General features: G+C 42.1%; 1 protein-coding gene across 9 annotated transcripts in view; it reads right to left on the bottom strand.

Moving 5' to 3' along the window:
- The window catches only part of C2H2orf76 (chromosome 2 C2orf76 homolog), an 80487-nt gene that overhangs the window by 15343 nt on the left and 49674 nt on the right, over positions 1-15470 (bottom strand). For 6 of the 9 annotated variants that reach the window (XM_019797884.1, XM_034654417.1, XM_034654416.1 and 3 more), the window contains one exon: positions 10941-11115. The exons of 1 other annotated variant lie outside the window; for it this stretch is intronic. In XM_019797884.1, the coding sequence (XP_019653443.1) occupies positions 11039-11115 (77 nt within the window). In that variant the 3' untranslated portion in view covers positions 10941-11038. Of the gene's footprint in view, positions 1-10940; positions 11116-12328; positions 12429-13961; positions 14295-15470 lie in introns of those variants that run through there. 2 more of the 9 variants (XR_004623435.1, XM_034654415.1) reach the window with 2 other exon arrangements.

Here is a 15470-nt window from a genome sequence, read left to right as displayed (position 1 = left end):
AAAAAATAAAATAAAATAAATAAATAAAAGTCCTTTATAAATTCCCTCTCTAATGCACTCTGAGTCAATTCCATAAAGTTGGTCTGTTACACTTAATTCTTTCAAATACCATTATTCTAATAAAGGCTTCTATTGAAGACCTGAATGGATTGTTAAGAACTGTCACCATAAAAATATCATCTCACGGTCTTTGATATTTTCTAAAATAAAAGAGCAATCTGAGAAACAAACTGAGGGCTTCAGAGGGGAGGGGGTGGGGGAATGGGATAGGCTGGTGATGGGTGGTGGGGAGGGCACGTATTGCATGGTGCACTGGGTGTTATACGCAACTAATGAATCATCGAACTTTACATCAAAAACCAGGGATGTACTGTATGGTGACTAACATAATATAATAAAAAAAAAATTTTTTTTAAAATGAGAAGTCAGTCCTTCCCTGGGTCCCAGGAGCACTGCTGGGTGGTGTTGTGTGGGCTGACAGCTGCAGGTGGATGGGAGAGCGCTGACAAGCAGTGGGAAATACCTGACTTGTAGGAAAAGGCCTGGCTTTGCTCCCCAGGGTTTGATGTGCCTTCCCAATGTCTCATTCTGTGCGTAAACCTCCCCTGTGTGCGACAGAAGGCATCTCCTTTGTGCAACAGCAACATGGCAGTTCTCCCCAAAATAGAATATGCGAGTGCCAGGCACCGAGCCCGGTTGCCTGACCAAAACCTCAGAGCACGTCTGTGAAGTCCGTGCTGTTGTCCCCATTTAACGGGGATAGAAACAAAGACACAGACAGACCGGGTGGCTGGCCCAAGGTCACACCTCCAAACTAATGACAGTGTGTGCGTTCTTCCAACCCAGGGCTATCTGACTTCAAAACCCATCCCCTTTCCTCCTCCTCACGCTCGCCGAAACCAAACACCGAGGGAGAGAGAATGCCAATACATGCAAAAGTGCACCATTTGCCTTTCTCAATTTGTGTCATTTTAAATGTCACCACAAGTTCGCTTCTAGGTCACTTTTAAAACAAGCAACTTTGCTTTAAGGCACGTGGGGGAAAAGAATCCTGCTGCAATGTGTACAGTTGTAGAATCCGCTGTTCCGTTTTCTGCTCGGCTTTCCAGGGACAGTTCAAACAGAAACAAATGACAACCCAGGACACTTGGCTTGCCTATTGTGAATTACCACCACGGCGCGTTTCCCACCTGGTAAAAAGGCCTCACATGAAGCGCAGGATCGCCTCCAGGCATGCACAGCAACTGCACCGCACGAAAGGGCTGTCGGCTACAGGAACACACAGGTGCGGCGCAACCAGCTTCAGACCCATGGAAATGAACTGTGGACGAAATCTTTAATCTCCTTTCCTCAATTCCATCTGAAACACGTATGCTGACCAATGATTCCAGAACCCAGTCTACAACCCTGTATAAATCCGGATGACCGTTCTTCAAGTGAAGAAGCTTCTAGAGTTCATCCAATCTACACAGGTCTCCTTTGCCATGCAATGGGCTTTGAGAATCTGTAAGTTTTGCTTTAAGATTCAAATACAATCTCAAAGTCATTCATTCGTTCAAGAAGGATTTATGCTGGCCTACTAAGTGCCAAAGACTGCTCTACACGCTGGGGCATTCTAATATAAGGAGACCAGAGAAAGAATTTTTTTAGAGTTAGAGGGACAGGGAGTGCTGCAAAGGGCAGGCATTTGCCATTTTATATAGTGTGCCCAGGGAAGTCTTCTTAATGGCATTTATGCAGACACCTGACAGAAATGAGGGAAACTCACAAAAATAACTAGGAGAAAAGGCACTGCAGGCAGAGGGAAGAGCAAGTGCAAAGGCCCTGGGGTATGAATGTGTTTGGCATGCACCAGGAAGGGAAGTAAGACCAAGGTGGCTATATAAGGAAGGAGAGATGCTGGATGAAGTCACAGAGGTGGTAGAGGCTGGTCACATAGCACCTTGCAAGCCTCAGCAAGAGACTGGCTTTTCTCCTGAGTAAAGCATGACAGAATTTACATTCTAGAATAATCAGACTGCTGGGTGGAAAACGGTGGCAGGGCAGGAGTAGGCGCAGGGAGCCCAGTTAGGCTATTGCAATAATCCCGTGGGGGGAGCGGTGGTGCCTCAGACCAGGTGGTGGCAGTGAAGAAAGTGAGTCGAGGCTGAATGCTGGATATACTTCAAGGGTGTAATGAACATGACTGGCTCATAGACTGGATGAGCGGTATAAGATGTGAAAGAGAAAAGAGTCCAAAGTTTTTGGCCTACACAAATGGATGAGAGTTCTTTCCTTTGGTGGAGAAGACTGAGGAGTGACGAGGTTAGGGAAGACAGCTCTGAAGCTTGTTTTCTGACATGTTAAAGTCTGAGGTATCTATTAGTCGACTAGGCACCTTAATGGAGATGGAGAGTGGCCAGTTAGATGTAATAGTGCTGGGTTCAGGGGGCAGATCCGGGCTGTGGGATAAAATCAGGAGTTCGCAGCATGTCGTTGATATTTAAAGCTGAGAGATGCATGAGCTCATCAAGGGTTTCGATGCAATTAGAGAAGCCAGAGGACTGAGCCCTGGGCATTCCAGTGTTGGAGCAGAAAAAGAAGGACCAGCAAAGGAAATGAGGATGAGTGGCCAGTGGAGCATGATGAAGCCACACAAAGAAAGTGTTTGCCCTCAGGGTCATGAGATTGAGCCCCATGTTGGGCTCTGCGTTCAGCACAGAGTCTGCTTGGGATTCTCTCTCCCTCTCCCACTGCTGTTCCCACTCATTCTCGTGCTCTAATAAATCTTTAAAAAAAAAAAAAAAAAGAAAAAAGGAAAAAAAAGAAAAGAAAAGAAAATGTGTTTGCAAGAAGGAAGGTGTCCACTGGTTCATGTCAAATGTTTCTGACAGGTTAATTTGAAGATGGAGAATCATACTCTTTTGGCAACAGGGGAACCACTGGTGACTGGGATCAGAGCTTTCCAGTCTACTGATGGGAACAGAAGCCCAACTGGAGACAGTTCAAGAGAAAATGAGAAGAAAGCGGGAAAAGGAGGGTTTGGATAACTCAAGGGTTTGCTCTAAAGGGAAGATGGGGCAACTGGTGCGGTGTTCAAGATGGGAGACACCACAGCATGTTCACGTGCCACTGGGAATGACCCAGAAAAGTTGGGGAGGACAGCCCTGCAGTGATGCTCTGGGCACCATGCCCAGATGGAGGACGGACTTGGAAAGGAGCACTGCTGGCTCACCACTGTCACACGCAGGGGGACACGGGAGTGGAGCAGGAGCAAGCCATCTACCAATGGCCTCTGTTTTCTCGGTGAAGTAGGAAGCGAGGGCGGCAGCCCAGAATGAGGAAGAGGGGCGGTGTCAGGGTCAACGGCCAAAGAGAAGCTGGAGGAGGAAGGCACCCGGAAGTGCAGAGCCGCAGGGCAAGGTCAGGAACTTCCTCAAGCCCGACAGTCATGAACCAGAGCTCCATCAGTCCACATGCTTTTACCCGGCCATGTGCAGTTCCTCCAGGCACAGAGTGGGATGAGACCCCGGGGCATGGGGGAGGTGAGGGGATGAGGAGGACCAGCGAATCTCAGGTTGGGGGAGGGGCTGTGAAAAGATAGTAGAGCTGTAAACTCCAGGTCTGGCAAGGCTGAAGAACTGCTGGGGGGGGGGGGCACTAGACCGAGAGGGGGAAGGCAGGAGGCATGGTATGAAGACCCTGTTATAGGCTGGGGTGTGGTTACTGGTAGTGACTACGGCTAAGGTGTGACTGCTGGAGCAGGTGGCTGAGACCAAGTACATGATCACAACACCACAGTCGAGCTGGCCAGTGGCCTGAGAGCCCCGTGGTACTCAGAGGCTTGTCTATACTGAACTACAACAGGAGCAGGACTGGAGAGGTGATGGTGAGCCAGGAGCTAACATGGTGAAGGAATGCAGGGGAGTGGCCTGGAGGTGTCTGCAACAGGGGGTCGGGAGGTAGCAGTGCACAGTCTGGTGGCATAAGGAGCAAAGCTGGGGGGTATAAGGAGGAGGAAGGGCAGTGATCAGGAAATTAAATGAGTTGGTTTTTGCTAAAGAGAATTGAACACTGAAAGAATAGGAGACAGCTCTTGATCTTTCTGGCTCTCATTTCCCACCTCATGATCCTCATCCTCACCACTTGCCTTAGTCCTATTGAAGAAACAGCAGCTTCAGAATACTCTGGTCACTGCTCTGACCCCAAGAACATCGTCACTGGCAGCGGCACCTTTCCATATATATTGGACTTAACAGGAATGAGGCTAAACCCAAAAGCTTGAGTCTCTAAGGCAGCATTCCCAAAACAGTCTGCCTTCATTTATTTCAGGAGTCATACGACATTATCTGGGACCTGAAATGGATTTGCTCCCTCATAAATCTCACTACCCAATGAATGACATTACTTACTAAATACTCCTGTGAAGGGCCAGAAACACCCAGCAGAGCAGGGTCACTGCTCTCGGAAAACCACACAGCAAAGAGAGCAGCATGACACACATCCTGTGTGTTTCCTTTAAATCATTGCACATGATAGAATCCTCTCACTGATGAATGATCAAAAAACGAGTCTCCAAAGGCCAATATTTAAGGTCAACGTTAGTATTATAACCCAAAATGCACCTTTGGGAATGGGGGGTGGGGATAGTCTCAGGTCTGATTCATTGAATAAATAGATCTCCTTAGGTGGAAAGAAATAACAAAAGCTGTGCTCTCCTCTACGACCAGCCCCCCTCCCATACATAAGTGCTGGTTGCGCCGAGTGAAAGCTGGAGAGTGGCAATGAGTTTTAGGCTGTGGGTCCAACGTGAGAGATGGGAGCTGCCCAGGCCTGCGGAACCCAAGTCCCACTATCTTGATGGTGGAGTTCAAGATATTGACCTCCAACCAATTAAGGAACTATTCTGACTTCAATTACCTTTGCTAATCTGATGAATCAGAAGCGTTTTAAATAAAACGAAGGGCAACTGCCAGCAACCAATAATCAGAGCCCCGCCCCCAACACACACGCACGCACACACAATGAGGAAAAGATGCCAAGACTTGGGTCCTCGGGCACTGTCATACTCGGACTTCCCACTGGGGAGGTGGTTCTACCACCTCAGATGCACCCTCCTTGCCTCCACGTGCAGCGACAGTTTTCCAAAGGGGCCCAGGCAAGGCCACCTCTCGGGCTGTCCCAAGGAGGCAGGAACATCATCACCTCTCCTGCTTGCATCTGGAACAGGCAGAAAGACAAGGCACATAAAACACCTTTGCTATGGAAAAAGCTCCTCAAATTCACATACAGCGAGGCTTGGCTAGTGAGTGGGACTAGGGCCTATATGTTCTTGTGGCACGAGAGAGAAAGTAAGTTCTCTTCAAACGAAAAGGGCAAAAAAATCACATAGGAGTGCCAACCACCGACAGTGGGTCACTGCCTCTCAGCCTGCGGTTGACACCCTTCCTACTTTATGTTTCTCCAAGGGCCTAATATCCCTTGTTTTCAAAGAGTGGCAGAATGTGGGATTTGAAGTCAGAAGAAAGTTGCTCTCGGACTTAATCAGATTTTAGGTCTTGGGCAAGTGCCTTCATGTCTGACAGCATCAAGGTTCTTGGCTCCAAAATAAAGCTGATGCTGCTACACTGTTCATAATAAGCATCATAAGATACTTACTGAGCACGTGACTTCATGCTAGGCCCTGTCTACTAAGTGCCCCATAGGTAATGTCTCGCTTGATCCCCAAAACTCTGGGCGGTGGCCATTGTCTTCTCCATTTTACAGATGGGGCTGCTCACAGTTCTTTCCAACGAGAGGACTTAAATGAGATAGTATGTAAAATACATGCAGCGTCCGGCACAGAGTGAGGATTCAAAAGGAAAATGAGACACTTCAACCGTATTTAAGAGAATGATAATGTTTTAAATATCAAAGGATAGTGCTTTAGAACACACGTTTAAATAATGACATGGGGGCGCCTGGCTGGCACAGTGGTTGAGCGTCTGCCTTCGGCTCAGGGTGTGATCCCGGCGTTATGGGATCGAGCCCCACATCAGGCTCCTCTGCTATGAGCCTGCTTCTTCCTCTCCCTCCCCCTGCTTGTGTTCCCTCTCTTGCTGGCTGTCTCTCTGTCGAATAAATAAAAAAAAAATCAGAAAAAAAAATGACATGTGTGCAGAAAAAATTATGGAGCAACAGGCTATGCAAAGCCATGACCTTTGAAGAAAGCGACTTTCATGTTACCTTAGAATTGGTTGTTTTTAAAATCAGAGGTTACCTGTGTAACTTAAAACACACCAAAAAGATCAGAAACACTGAAAAACGTATATAGAAATAACCTAGATAGAATATGCCAAAATGGTAATGGCCATTGCCTAACAGGGTTTTTTTTTTTTTTCTTGCTTCTTTTAACTTCTATACAGGTATTAGTTTTCACTAAGTCTTAACACAAATACATTCTCCTTATAAAAAGATGAAGGTTTTCCCACCGTCACCTCCCAGTACTAGTCCCCTCCCCAGAGGTGATCAATTTAGTGTACATGCTTTTGTGCAAATGTATAGATGTGTATACAATGTGTATATTCATATACATGTGCACATATATACACATCAAAAGATTTTTTTTTTAAGTAGGCTCCATGCCCAGCATGAAGCCCAACATGGGCCTTGAACTTACAACCCTGAGATCAAGACCTGAGCTGAGATGAAGAGTCAGATGCTTAACCTACTGAGCCACCCAGGCACCCCTATGGATATTTTGTGCTTTTAAACAAATGACATCACAGTTTGAGTCTCTGCAATTCCATCCATCAGGATGTTCCAAAGATGGTCCCATGTCCACAAATAATGGACGTCCCTCCTTGTTTCAGATTAAGCAGTTGAGAACATAGATACATAGTAGTTTTTTTGACTACTCTGCTACTGACTTCAACTAGGACGTTTACAGTGTTTTTCTACTGCAAATAACACTGGTGGATTCCCTTATAAATGCCTCCTTCTGCATGTGTGAGAGGGTTTCCTTGGGACAGATTCTAAGACGCGGAACTTCTGGGTCAATGGAATCTGCATATTTGTTATTTTAATAGATAGCACACCAAATTGCTTGCTTGTGACTGTACACAAATTTATATTCCCCCTGGTAGCGTGGGCACACATCACTGCCAATACTTATTACCAAACCTTTTTTACTCTTTGCCAACTTCACAAATGAAAATGTATCCTGTTGTTTTGAATTTCCTTGAATAACAGGGTGTGCATCTATTCACATGCTCATAAGCCATATAGATTTCCTTTTTTATGAACTACTTCTCTACAAAATGTGTCTATTTTTCTGCTGCATATTTGTCCCTCCTTTTCTCAGACTTATAAAAGTCATTCACAAATTCTGGAAACGAATCCTTTGTCTCCTTTATAAGTGCAAGTAGTTTCTCCCTAAGTTTGTCCTTCAACCTTTGATTTTTTTGGGGGGGGGAGCTAGTTTTTCATACAGATACATCAAATTTAGCAAATTAGAGAATTTGCATTTTGTGTTTTAGGGAGGACTTCTTTATCCCATGGTCATAAATATAATCTACATTTTTTAAAATAAGCCCATCATCTCATTTTTCATGTCAAGTTATTTAATCCATCTGAAATTTTAGTGAATGGTAGGAATCATTTTTTTAATGCCTAGTCACATGCTAAATATCTTTTCTTACAAATACCTTTATTATATAATAAGTTTCCATATACATTAGTCATTTTTTAATGCCTAGTCAGGTGCTAAATATCTTTTCTTACAAATACCTTTATTATATAATAAGTTTCCATATACATTAGTCAGCTTACTTTGCTATTCTTTTCCTTCGATTTTTTTTCTTGGTCTATTTCTGTATCACTCCCCAGCTGTTTCAATTATTATATTTTTAAGATATATTTTGACATCTGGTAGGCAATCCCCCTTCCTTCTTGCTTTTCCAAGTGATCTTGGCTTCTTTTGTACATTTACTTTTCCAAATTAATCTTTCAATCAGTTTGTCAAATTCCAGTATAAATCATTTGGGATCTTGATGGAGGTCACACTAAATTACAGATTTGGTATAAATCTATGTCTTTACTATACCACAGCTTCCATCTATAAACAAGTGAGGTCTCTTTATTTTGGTCTCATATCCTCCAGTAACGTTTCTGTAGCTTTTATGCACCTGTTACTGTGGGTTCGTTATCAAGCCCTCTGGAAGTCTCTCATTACTCCTCATAACGTGTCAGTTGATCCTCTTTCAATCCTATTGTCTGCAAATGAATGGTTTGCCTCCTCCTTTCCAGTTTCTGTGCTTCTTACGACTTTTCTTAATGTATTGGCTACAAAAAGGCCTGCGGAACAATTCTGAATAGTCCCGGCAACAGTGGTCATCTTGTTCCTGTATCTTCTCTAATAGGTCTGCTTAAAACACTTCTCCATGAAGCAGGTTTTGTGGGTAACTTTCGTCAAGTGAAGGGCATCCTATTCTAGTCTTAGTTTTTATTCATACTCGGGGTTGCAGATCATCAAATGCTTTTTTGGCATCTATTGAGATAAGCATAATTTCTTTCTCCTTAAATCTGTAGGTTTTGTGAATTACTTTGATCAGTTTTCTGTGGTTTTGAACCAATCTTCCATTCCTGATAATAGCCCTTTTTAATCACAATATAGGTCTGTTTGATTTTCACACCTGTGTTTAATAACTATGTAACTGTCTAATAAGAAAAACAGACATCAGAACAAAGGGTTATATATACATGTTTTTGCATTTTTGTTAAAGAAAATACACAGCTAAAGATAGACTTAATTTTTCTTAGAAAAGAAAAACGTGTGTGTAAATGGAATGCGTGCAAAATGAGCGAATGGTGTGTGCTTTAACCCGCTCTACTCACTAAACTCCCTATTTGGGTTAATGTCGTCACCATCAGGCCACTCACGCAAGCAAGAATCACCGAAGCCCCCACTCCTCCTTCTGCACAAGTCCCAGGATCCCACCAGTCACTCTACCCCATGCCTCTAATGGGAGGCCACAGGGCAGAATGAGCAAGGTCAGGACTTCAAGACACACCCAGCTCCAATCCCACTGCACACGACTGCCCTGCTTTGAGTGAACTACTTTACCTCTCTGGGCCCCAATTTTTTTATCTATAAATAGATTGGATACTATCAACACTGAAGAGCCGTGGTCAAAATTAAATGAGACAGTATTTGTAAAGTACGTAACACAATGCTTGCCGTGTAAGGCACAAGCAAATGTTAACACTATCTCATGAAAGTCTCCTCCCCTCTCTTTCCCCTGTGCCCTGCCTAGGTCAGGCCCTCCACTCTTCACCCTGTCCATGACAACTCTCTTTCTGCCATCAAGACACGGCTGCTAAAACTCCCTTTCTAAAATACAAATCCACTGGCTCCCCACTACCTACTCGATAAGGGTCCAACTCCTTAGCCTGAGGGATAAGGCCCACCTCAACCTCCCTCCTGGCCTTGTCTTCCTCCACTCTGGTCTCAGGACTTTCCACGCCAGTACATTGAAATCTGTACTTTCTACAAGCTCTCTCACAGCACTTTGCCTTTGCATATGCTGGTCCCTTTTCCTAAAAGCCTTTCCCTTATTTTCTACTAAGCAGAAATTCCTATTCAACCTTTTAAGAAAAAGTTCAACTGATACTTCTTTTAAAATAAAAATTAATCCCACACAGAATTAACTATCATCAATGCTCCCATAGCAGTTCTCACTGCCATTATTAGGATTACTCACTTAAATATCTTTGCCCACTCACTAAGGCAAAAACTGTGTCTTATTTCTTTATCAACTCCCCAGAAGCCTGGGTCATTGGGGAATGAAATGATGAATAAAATAAATTTTCTGTTTTAAATAAGGCTCCACTACATCCTTCAACAAAGCAAAAAAGCATATTCTGATTATGTTAACCAGACTTTCAAAGCTGACTTTTTTTTCTTAAGTTAGCCTCTACCACAATGAAACCAATTTGCCCTACCAGCAGTTCTAAGGGTTCTGAGAATAATTCTGGAGCCAACTAACCTTGTGGGAGTTCTGATTAGATGAGAGGCCCCTTTGAAGTCACTAGTCTTCAGGTACTGGTAGTAGCCATTATCAGGAATCGAGAGTATTATATTACTTTGAAAGAAAGTATCTTCCATGACGTAGACTTGTTCTCAATGAACAATTTTCTTCCAGAAGTGCAAACATCCTGCTACCTTCTGTCTTCAAAGAAATGAGTTTGGTTCTATTATAGTCTGTTCCTGAAGTAAGGAAACACAGCTCAGAACAACAGCAAAAGTATTCAGCCATGTTATTTGTGTGGGCTGAAATATGAAAAGAAGAAAAGAAGGAACTCTCTTACATCAGAAAACCTCCCTAAAAGATACACAATTCAATTCATGCATGGCGGTGTACCATCATGAGCAAAAAGATGGCACTGGTGGTCACCAGAGACTCATAATCTCTGCTAACCACAGACAGTAAGAGTGCACAGTGGCTCTAACAGAAACCGTGAAAAACATACAAAATGAACAGAATGACCTTGGTCTTATAATCTTTTTAAAGAACCCAACATGCAAGCCACCCAAATAGCCCCTAATTTCAGAAAACTAAGTTATGACTAAAGAACCAATATTCCATGACGATTTTTTTTAAAAGATTTTATTTGAGAGAGAGAGAGAGCACAAATGGGGGGGACAGAGGGAGAGGGAGATGAGCTGACTCCCCGCAGAGCAGGGAGCCCAACATGGGGCTTGATCCCAGGGCCCTGGGATCATGCCCTGAGCCAAAGACAGACACCTGACCGACTGAGCCACCCCAAGCGCCCCTCCATGGTGTTCTGAATTAACTGTTTCTTTCACTTTGAAAAAAAAAATGTTTTTTCTCATAAATAAATATTTACAACAAGAAAGAAAGAAAAAGGGCAGACCTGCAGAGAGAGAAAGCACCACAGACTTCAGCTCAAATAGCAGAGCCTGAGATTAATTTTTAAGTTTATTTGTCAATTTCCAAAACTCACTAGTGGAATAAAGAGCTTAATACAGGTATGCAAAAAGGGAGCCCCCAAGAGGTTTTCACCAGGATGAAATGGGATTAGCTTTGTAGTTCTTATAATCTTCTTCACAGAAGAATGCAATTTCAGTTTCGTGAGCTGGAAAAAAAAAAAAAAAGACAATGGAAAAAAATTTTAATGTAAAACTAGATTTTAAGCAAGCATTGAAATCCATATTACTCTGATCCAGTGTTTCAGATGCCTAAAGTGAGAAAGATGAGCTACTTGTTGGGTTTCACATTTCACCAAATCAACAAGAAGTAAGTATCAGTTGTCGTTATAAGAATTTAGAATTCAAATAATTTAAAAGTAAAAAGAAAAATAACCCCCAAAAATTAAAAACAAGAATAAGACTGGTTTCCAGGAAACCATAAAATTACTCATGTTATAGTCCTCTTAACAATCCTAGAAAATAAACGTGTATTTTTTACCAAATGTGCTGCTCAGTTACTGAGGGAGGAGGGAAAAACGCTTTTTTTCTCTCTGAAATTAGCCTGTAGGTATAATAATTTAATACTTAGAGGATCAGTAGAATACCCTTACAGATCACTTTACATTCTCCCTCATGACCCATCAAAATATGTGTCTGAAGAAGTTAATTTTTTGCCTGCTTATGACTAATTCATGAGGCTTCAACAATATGCAAAGTGAAAGACACAAATTGGCTTCTCCCGCAATACCTTCAAACACCTCTAATTATTCACAGGGGATATGGCACAGCTAAAGGACCCACAAAGGAGCAGAGCAGTCACAATTCTTTCAACCTAGCAGGTCAAGGACTCCGTCTTCTAAAACAATAAGTCAGCAACATTATTAATTCAGACTGGAGACAAATCTGATGGAGAGCCTTCCAATTATTAAACATGCAATTCTTTAAGGTGTGCGCCAACAAGTTCCACATTCGTTTTTTTAAAATTAAATCAGAAGTTAATACAGTCTGCTTAGCTTTTACAGAAAGAGCAAAAGGGCCTGCAGACTCTCGACAAGAAAACAGACGAGATTATTTGTAATGAATACCGATCACTCAATTAACATATCCTCTAAAAACAGACAAGTAAAACTCTTCAAGCCAAATAAATAGGATAATAGGGAAAGATGCCAAGGATTATCACTGGTCTCTTAGTTTACCAAACTCATCTCATCACTAGAATTTATCACAAAAGAACGAAATTAAGGAGCTTAGCATGACATTTCAGTTAAAAAAAATGTTTTTGCTGGTTTTAAGAATATCAAATTTATTGTTTCTCAATCATGAGTTACCCGTGCTCATTACAGAAAATACAGAAATGTTGAAAGAAGAAAATAAAGTTACCCATAGTCTCAGATCCTCATTCCAGTCCCAGTGCATCTTCAAGATTAAATGAAGATTAATCTTGATGAAAACCAGATTGCAAACTCTCAGCACAATGAGCCTGGGGGTAAGGGGGAGACAGGGCTGCGACAAACTGAGAATCAATGAGGAGGGTCTGGAAACAAACAAACCGTGGGCAAACAGGAAGTTCACATACAGCTGAATTTTACATGAAAATAGCATTTAAAAGAATGGCTAAGAGGCTCCACACGTGGAATCAGTAAAATATTGAAAGGGGGGCTTCAGAAAACTCAATATTCAGAGAGAAGATATTTTGAGATCTATTTCTTTATATAAAAAGCTCCGGGGGTTTCCTATTTTGAAGGGAAGCAAGCCCAGAGGTAGACCTCTATCATTTGCAAGGGATTCTAATCATCCTCCAAACGAAGAATGAGCTAAAAGCACTCTGTTCTTCGGAATCACAACGCAAGGTTTTCTCCACGATGTGCTATTTACATACAGAACTTTACACAGCGCTTTGCCCACGCAGCACTTTGCTCAATACACACTAACTGTAATTACAATTTTCACTTACTGCCGTTGACATTTATCTGTACCCCTTTTGAGAAACGGACACGTCGTATAGTTCCTCAGTATGGTAATAACAGGTTCAGAATAAGCTAAAGTAAAGAAAGGACTGACAAAGCATTTTTGTTTTGCCACGTAGGTTTCCTTGGGTCTAATTAACTTATAGATAAATTCATCACTTATCTAAAGTATTTATATGCCATCTCTCACAATACACGCTCATGATGAGAGCCCCTACGATAAAGATTTTCAGATGATTACTTTTTTTTCAAAAACAAGAACGACAAAACAAGGCTGACAAATAGGTTAAACTCCCAATACTTCATGACGGCTGATAAAATTTACAGCCTTCAAAAATCGGAAAACAGCACACAAGGTCAAAGTGGGTTACTCTGAATATTCAAGAGTAAGACATAAAATGTATTTTAAACTTGAGTAATGTGGTCCTCAAACAAACCAAATAGAATGCTTTTTAAAATCTGTAAAATTCTCTTGAAAATGTTTGAGAATGATTTCTTGTATTTATGCCGCGCATTTACTTATCAGAGTGAAAACAAATTACAGAAGATTTTCAAGACCTCTGTATCATCACCCTTTCGACCATTATCCCTTAAATTCTTGCTGCCCCGATTCTATTTAAAATGGCTCCAGAAGGACCCCGAGGAAGTCTACGGTGTGCCCGTCCCCTAGGGCACCTGATTTTAAATTAAATGTGCTGCAGGCACAGTGCACTCAGGTACAGAGTGCCTTGGCGTGTGAATCTGAAATGAAGGTAAAATCTAAAATCCAATAAATACATTGCCGGTTCATCCCTTTGTCTTACTATCAAATGACATCAAGTAAGAACCCTCCAAACACTGTGCACCGTTTTAATACTGACTTTCAAGTTTAATGAAATGAAAACAAGCCAGGACATTCAAACTTTGAAAATGAAATTAATAAATATTTTTAAGATTTTATTTATTTGAGAGAGAGAGGACGCGCGAGTGAGCAAGAGTCAGGGGCAGAGGGAGAGGGAGAAACAGATTCCCACTGAGCAGGGAGCCTGACGCAGGGCTGGATCCTAGGACCCCGAGATCATGACCTGAGCCCAAGGCAGATGCTTAACCGACTGAGCCACCCAGGTGCCCCTGAAATTAATAATTTTATAATGTGTCCAAACAGGTCAGCTCCATATATATACACCTTTAATAGGAAAATAATAATGACTTTAAATAAAAGAAGGTAAGAAAAACCAATTTTAAATGTAAAAGCTCAAGAAAAATTCAAGGTAGTATACTTAAGCTCCTAACTAATTTATTCCAAAAAACTTACCTATTGACGAGGATTTATTACAGTTTAGAACTTCCTAGCCTGTACTAGTCAGCACCAAAGAGATATAAGGCACAGCAACTGTTGTCTGGAAAGAGAGACAGAGACATGTGCACGGACTCTGTGGTATATATAACTAACGATCAGGCAAGGCTATAGTGTGATATTAAGTACAGATTATTGGCCAAAAAGAAAAAAAAAAAAAGTACATATAGGAAGAGTGAGGTCTGGTTTCTGCAGCAATTTGAGGCCAAAAGGACAAAGTTTCACCTTCTCTCCTGGTCCAGGAGTATATCCTATCCTTCCAAGTTTCATAAAAATCCAAATCTACGAATCATTCAAAACTGTGCTCACAGGTGAGTTACATTTACACTTAGTTTTTTACAGCTGAATTCTGTTTCTAAGTTTGCACCAAAGTGATTCAGCCGAGAGTTCCCAAACACAGTGCTCTATTTTATATTTGCTTCAAGCATCTGTTTTTTAGATCAACTGGCAGAGAGGATTTCAAGCTACAACAGTAAAATAAATAAAATAAATCTGACCTTTGAGAGACTGGCCTGTGATTCCCACAGTGGCGAGGGGAGGGTTAAAACGGAAGAACAATCCAGACCCCTTGCTCTGGAATCCCAAATTCCCTGAGCCCACCACCTACCTTCCTGAGTACCAGACTACCACTGTTTTGAAGTTTAAGGTAAAGAACAGCACCCGTAACATGCCGTTAAGGGAGGAAAGCATGTATGCCCTAAGATATTACTACTCAAAAGAGAATGGGAAAGGCACCTGGAATGTTCAGGAAACACAAATCAAACACGAGCCTGATAAAGAAGTGAGAGCCAAAGAATCCTGCAATATTAGCTGTGCATCTGAGATAATCAAAAGATGCTGGGCACAAAGTCAGGATTCTGGTTGTGGGCAGACAACAAGAGTTGACACGCAAAATGAAAACCGACCACAAGGGAGCTTTGGAATGATTACACGATCTGGTTTGACGCAAACTCGTCCCTCAGATAAGCACTTAGGGTTTGGCCCGCTGTATCTTGTTTTAAAATATTTCCAGCAAAACACACACCGGGCTCGAAAAGAGTTACCCTGCCACCATTTCTTTCCTAAAGAAAGAGGATTCAAAAGATAATAGTAGTAGAATGTAGCCAAAGGAATGAGATAAAACACCACCCCAAAAATACTGACATGCAAATTCACCACTTAGGGGAATGAACCCATAAAACTACCATCATTACTGACAAGGTAAAAATCTTTACATTTA

Source organism: Ailuropoda melanoleuca, chromosome 2 (assembly GCF_002007445.2).
Source record: "Ailuropoda melanoleuca isolate Jingjing chromosome 2, ASM200744v2, whole genome shotgun sequence".
Taxonomy (NCBI): Eukaryota; Metazoa; Chordata; class Mammalia; order Carnivora; family Ursidae; genus Ailuropoda; species Ailuropoda melanoleuca.
This window is presented reverse-complemented; position numbering and strand designations above follow the sequence as displayed.